The sequence below is a fragment of the Hoplias malabaricus genome, chromosome 7 (assembly GCF_029633855.1).
Source record: "Hoplias malabaricus isolate fHopMal1 chromosome 7, fHopMal1.hap1, whole genome shotgun sequence".
NCBI classification, from domain to species: Eukaryota; Metazoa; Chordata; class Actinopteri; order Characiformes; family Erythrinidae; genus Hoplias; species Hoplias malabaricus.
Window position 1 is genome coordinate 34,732,581 of NC_089806.1, and position 6,265 is coordinate 34,738,845.

Here is a 6,265-nt window from a genome sequence, read left to right on the forward strand (position 1 = left end):
ATGATAAAATCAAAATTCCTAAAGAGACATCCCTAAATTGTGCTGAATCAGAGTCATGCGAAGAGTAATAGCGGCAAGCGGGGAAAAAAGTTATTTTTTCCATATATACAAAGCACCTGGATATAACTGAACAATAACAGCGATAAAAATCTAATTCTGAGGTGTTACCAGACATTAGTGGGGTTTTCTCAGAACATCTGGGGGCGAATGTGAGAGTTTGCTGCATGTACTCTGATTGGCTGAGTCGGAGCCAATCAAAATGCGGGTCCCGCAATATCTGAACGCCTACTGGCTGAGAGTGAGCCAATCACTATCTGAGAAGAAACGTCTGCGTTGAACCTCTTGGACACAGGCTGAAGTTTTCATAGTTGACAAGAACTTTTGTGGCGTGTTGTGAACTTCAGGCACCTCCTTAAACGCATCACAATTAATGTCGTGATTCCCTCCTTGATTTCTTTCATCGTTTGGGAAGAAGAGAAGGGAAGGATGTACACGACAGGACTGAATTCTTTCTACGCGTCCAATTTCAGCCTCTGGTCCGCGTATTGTTCGGGGGGCTTCGCGGTGGATACGATGAAAAAGCCGTCGTTTTGCATCGCAGATATTCTACACGTCGGAGACGCGGAGAACATGGCCGGGTCCTCGGCGCTTATGGCTCACATGGGCTCGCGGACCCAGGTGCAATCTTCTGGGTCTCCGCTGCGGCCCGCACCGCTGGCCCCGGATGCGTCAGTGTTCGGAGCGCGGATAAACACCGCTGCCGCCGCAGCCTACCACCGACACGGACTACACCTGAGCTCCGTAGCCAGAACCACCATCAACTCCCCGTCGGCACCGCCGCCATCGAGCAAAGACCTCAAATTCGGCATCGATCGGATATTATCCACAGAATTCGAGCCCAAATCTAAAGAGTCATCTTCGCTCAGAGGTAAGGAGTTGGATAGTGGTTCGTTGTTTTGACTTGTTTGTGGACGTTGGTTCTTGTGTCAGTTTCTCAAAAACGTCTTTGTGTTTAGTGGGATGCTTATGGAATAATCATGTTTGTGTTATGATGCCTTTGGGAAACCTAGTCCCTGACAGTGACCTATAAATACATTAACAATGATAATAAATCATTTTAAAGACGGGGAAATTCAGAGTGTCCAAGCTGGGGCTGTTGAGAGCCGTCAGAATGTGCATAAACTTAGGGGATATTTTGACCTGGACCACCATATATGTCTCGTTAAATATGTCACAGGAACGGTTTGTGGCCAGAAAATGATTCATAAAATTAACAACAGAAATAAAACTAATTATAAAAATAATAACAACAATGATAAACGAATATAGAGGCATCATGAAATGTTCAGGTTCCTAGACATAGAGTAAGATTAAGCCCAGACTAAAAAAAAATATTTGGAGAGTTACTGTTACTTGCTCCATTTTCGGGAACACGACACCAGTTTTCAGTTTTCGCTCTTTAAATTTCACCGCTTATTTGACTCCATTAACATTATACAAATATTGGTTTCTCTCGTCTTGTAACAGATCTCACGTCCATTGTTAGCTCCACGCGCCAGTCAACAGGCCTCGTCTCCGTGCAGCCGAGCCAGTACTTCGCCTCTTTAGAGCCGGGGATGAGCGATGCCTCTTCCATGCTGGGCTCCATAGGCAGCGCCTCCAGGCAGTCAGGCCAGCATCAGTACCAGGATACCTTCCCAGGTGCTGTAGCAGATCCCCTCCCAAACCAACAAGCAAGGCTTTTTAAACACGTTCACAGCTCTGCACTGATCAATGAAGTGAGACTCATGGCCTGTGCGTGAGAGGCTTTACCTTGTACAGTAGTGTGCACATTTTTTGGGGGTTAAACTTGGGTCAAACCACGCATTTTGTAAAACCTAGTACTATCCCTCTACAGAGAACACACAATTTTCAGTTATTTTTGGGTTGTTAAAATTAACCACATTCCTGTGCAATAGTCAAAGCACATTTAATGTATTAGTCTTTGTGTTAAACTCTTGACAAAATAATCATTCTTCACTAACATTCGCAAAACAACTGCCATAATTATCTTTGTTCTTGCAGACTTCATTACTCATAGAATATCAAATATTTTTAATTTCTTCAGGAATGTTCAAACTTTGACTGTAAATTGTGGGCCAACATGATTATAAATATGACACCGTCTAAGGAGGCAAATGCAGATCAAATCCATTTGAACGTTTTTCCTCTTCTTCCAGGGCCATACGCAGTTCTCACTAAAGACACAATGCCGCAGACTTACAAGAGAAAGAGGTCCTGGTCCAGAGCCGTTTTCTCCAACCTGCAGAGAAAGGGGCTCGAGAAGCGTTTTGAGATCCAGAAATACGTCACGAAACCGGACCGGAAGCAGCTGGCCGCGATGCTGGGCCTCACAGACGCTCAGGTGGGGAGCAGCTCTCAGGGAACTTCAGTTACCTGTTTCGTTTGGTCTTGACTCTTGGACAAAACTTGAGTAGCACAGGTGTAATACGTAAAACGCTGCTTTAAATTTGCATCAAAATGAAGGTCCTCACAGTTTATGTATAATCTCTAATAAATTTCTAGGTTAACAATTTTAATACATACAACACCAGCGTCATTACTAGTGATTTATGCATTGTTTTCAATTTATTATCGTATTTTTATTATTATTAAACTTCTCTAACAGTCTGTTTTATTATTAGTGTTAATCCTTACACTTTCTGATCTTGATACATAATAACATGTAACCACACGATCTTACGGCACTTACGGATGTGTATTTACATGAGCTTTTTTTTTAACGTAAGTAATATGTAACAGTGAACATATGCACTGTAACAGTGTTGCTGCAGGAATTGTTATTAGAGATTAACGGGACCAGCCCCAGTAGCACTAATTACGTTTTTTATACGTGTTCAGTAGAATGACACATTTGATTTAGTGACGTAACAACTGGCAGCACGTAGAGGGCGTGAAAGTGACGTCTTTACACCATTTATAGGACCCCTTATACAAATTAACACACATAACTTCTATGTAGTCAGGATTACTTAATAGTTCACATCATAACATTATTATGGCAGAGATAACGATAACAAAAACGAGCATTACAACACCACTCTTTTTTCCCACCATTTTTTTTCCAAGAGATCTTACGCTCATTGTGACTCATTTAACTCTTATTTTATCTAAATATACGCCGTCTTCATAAATTGAGGGGAAAAAATGTCATGTCTGAAATATGACGTTTCAGTTTATTACTTTGCTATAACTTGTGTTAATACAAGGTAATTTATAAATTTCTAGATATTAACACATTTGTATCATGCAAATTAAAACCAATACCCCTTTGATGTCTATGTGGTGTGAATGAATATGTAAATAAGACAAAGTCATTTTCGTGGGGGTATGCGGGACTAAGGCTTTTTATTGTTCAGTTGAACCCGAGGATTTGAAACTTGTACATTCATATCACTCATTTTTACTGATCGAGATGAAAGGGAGGTTATAACCGTGCCACAAGAAGTCGAAAGGCAGGAAGCACATGGTGCATCAATAAAAAGAAGGCAGAAGAAATATGCCTCATGAAGTTGCGAAATGCAGATTCCTAGGGAAATGAAAGTCGATTATTGCAAATGATGAAAGGTCATAACTGTGTGTCATTGTGAAACGTGTGTCATCTTATGATAAACAAGGGACGATTAATTCTTTATTAATTGTAGTAAGCTTGTTTATTCGATCAATAAAAAAATCACATGATTACACATTTCTAAACAAATAAAGAAACGTTGCTTCCTAGTGCTTCCTGGGCTTATCTTAATAGACAATAGAGCCCATGCTCTCTTGGACTCGCTTTGACAATCACAGGCATTGCATAGACATGCAAAAGTTTGAGCGTCAGTGTTTAATTTTTTCCCCAAGTGAGTAGTTCTTTACTGAAGACGCACTTCTGCATGTTTTAATGCACATTTACGTTTTATTGTTTTAGATTGAAAATAAAGAACAAACTAAAAGTATAAAAGTAGGCCTGTGTCGACCTTTATAAATTACATTAACAATTAAAATGAAGTCTGTCTCGCATGGAACAGCAAAAACGTTTACACCGTGTAAAAATACGAATATGTTTTTACTTAGAAAATGAACACGGGCTCACATTTTTAATAAGACAGTCTGCTGTTTTCTGTGGATGAACTCGTTCACACGTCGCGCGCGTTCGTGTTTATACCCGAGCAAACAACACAATGGAGTGTTTGTTGTGGTTTGTTAGCATCCATTTACTCACATTTCCCGCTTCTTTTATAGCACACACATATTACAAATAAAAACCTGGGTTAACTGTTAAAACGGACTGGGGCCATTACAGTTTCATATGTTTTGACGAACTGTTGTTTTTACCTCAGCTCTTTAGGAGTATGCTAAACTCTGCGCTTGTTTTCAGGTTAAGGTGTGGTTCCAGAACCGCCGGATGAAATGGAGACATTCCAAAGAAGCCCAAGCGCAGAAGGATAAAGAAAAAGAGCAGGCGGAAAACAAATCAGCAGCGGAAACCGAGTCGAAAACACACGAGGACTCCGAGGCAGAGAGCGAGCCCAGCGACTCGGAGCTGGAGGACGAGACCGAGGACAAGAGAGACGAAGACCTCTCTGAATTGAGCACAGCCGGGGTCATCATGGGCCATGGCCCGCTCCCCGGAAACACGGACGAATCAGCGGCCACGAACAACGTTTGCGCAGACACGCCTGAAGTGACACAAACGCTTTTATGAACCTGAACTCGAATCCAACCTGTATAATGACCACTAAGATGCCCCCAGAACAGATTTAAGAAGGGTCTTAAGGGACCGAACTCCAGCTGGCCTTTGATGCCACTCACAGGAGAAAAGAATCCGCTCAGTGTTGTGAATATTCGTCTGAACCACTTCTGTTGTTCAACTTTTTTGGGCGTCTGTGAATTTTTACGCATTTGTCATCTTAACGACGAGGAACTTGATTGTATTATATACATATGTCCGTAGGTATTTGCACTGAAGATGTAAATAAAGTATTACTTATTCTTACCACAGAGTTGAAATCATTGTCGTAGATGTATTTTAGACATTAAATTAATAAACAAACAATAAAAATAATGACAACAACAGCAATAAGTATAATAACATTTATTTATTCTACGTTACTCTTTATTCTTTATTAATATTATTATTATTAAGATCTTTTCTGTTTCAGTGGTAGTATAAGTAGTAGTATTTAACTCCATTCTACGTACTAAATTTGTATTTAGTACAAATATATCATTTTTAATGGGAAATGTAAACGCTCGAACAGATCACAGTGAGGTCATAGTACAACTCGTACATAGTACAACCCCCTTCAAATACTTTAAATAAAATATCCTTGAAAGTCTGCAAGTCAACAACTCCTGCAAAACATTGGACAGAATTATGACTGCTTGAGCGTTGATAGTCCTTTTTTCACATTTGTTAAATACCCAGACCATAAGTGCATGACAAATCGCGAAGTAGACGTTTTTTTGGCCAGCAGGACCTTTCTGAAACAGATTAAATGCAATTGTGCCAGGACTCCTTCTCTCTGAAAAAAAAAAGTTACTTGGGGAAATTTGGCGTCTAACAATAAACAGAGAGCGAAGAAGCAGGATTTATAGTTTGTGTACATTCGCTGGCTCCAGATATCAGCAACAGAAGGATGAGTATGCTTTATGAATGCAGGCTCAGATCTGCAAATGAAAGCCTACTCCATTTATGGACTCCGCTCGTCGCTGCCACAGTCGCAGTGACAGGCAATGAGGCCGCTTGTTTAATGTCAGTAAGGTCTGTATACGGCTACAAGAAACGATTGTTTCAACACTGTACACGCGGGTTGAAAGAGTGCAATTTTCAAAACCTGCAGAATTAAACTGAACCATATTTAACAAATAGATAACTATATAATGTTGTCTTTAAAGGCTTTAAGTGTGGAACTAAATATGGGTGTGCTGTTTTTTTCTGAGGGGAATAAATGCCTGGACCTTAATGAAATTGAAATCCCATTTCAATCACAATAAAGATAAGGGGAAAAAACAGACATTTTCCCCAAAAAGTTTCAACATATATGTACTAAACCATGATCTTGACATTATGATTCAAAATGACCACCGCCCCCCCCCACACACACACACAAACACACACACACATAAACACACAAACACACACACACACACACTATGAAGACAGCCTAAACTAATCAAAACAGAAAAATGTCAAAGGGCATTGAAGACCAATACAAACCTA

At 40.3% G+C, this 6,265-nt stretch overlaps 1 protein-coding gene across 2 annotated transcripts; it reads left to right on the forward strand.

Moving 5' to 3' along the window:
• Positions 1 to 381: 381 nt before the first annotated feature.
• Positions 382 to 5,090, forward strand: hlx1 (H2.0-like homeo box 1 (Drosophila)). Of its 2 annotated transcripts, XM_066677521.1 has the most exons (4): positions 382 to 928; positions 1,528 to 1,701; positions 2,220 to 2,404; positions 4,421 to 5,090. In XM_066677521.1, exons 1-4 carry the CDS (start codon positions 487 to 489, stop codon positions 4,745 to 4,747), a joined length of 1,128 nt encoding a protein of 375 aa, XP_066533618.1. In that variant the 5' UTR covers positions 382 to 486; the 3' UTR covers positions 4,748 to 5,090. The 2 variants fall into 2 exon arrangements, with proteins under 2 accessions (XP_066533618.1, XP_066533619.1); XM_066677522.1 differs by lacking the exon at positions 1,528 to 1,701.
• Positions 5,091 to 6,265: the final 1,175 nt, after the last annotated feature.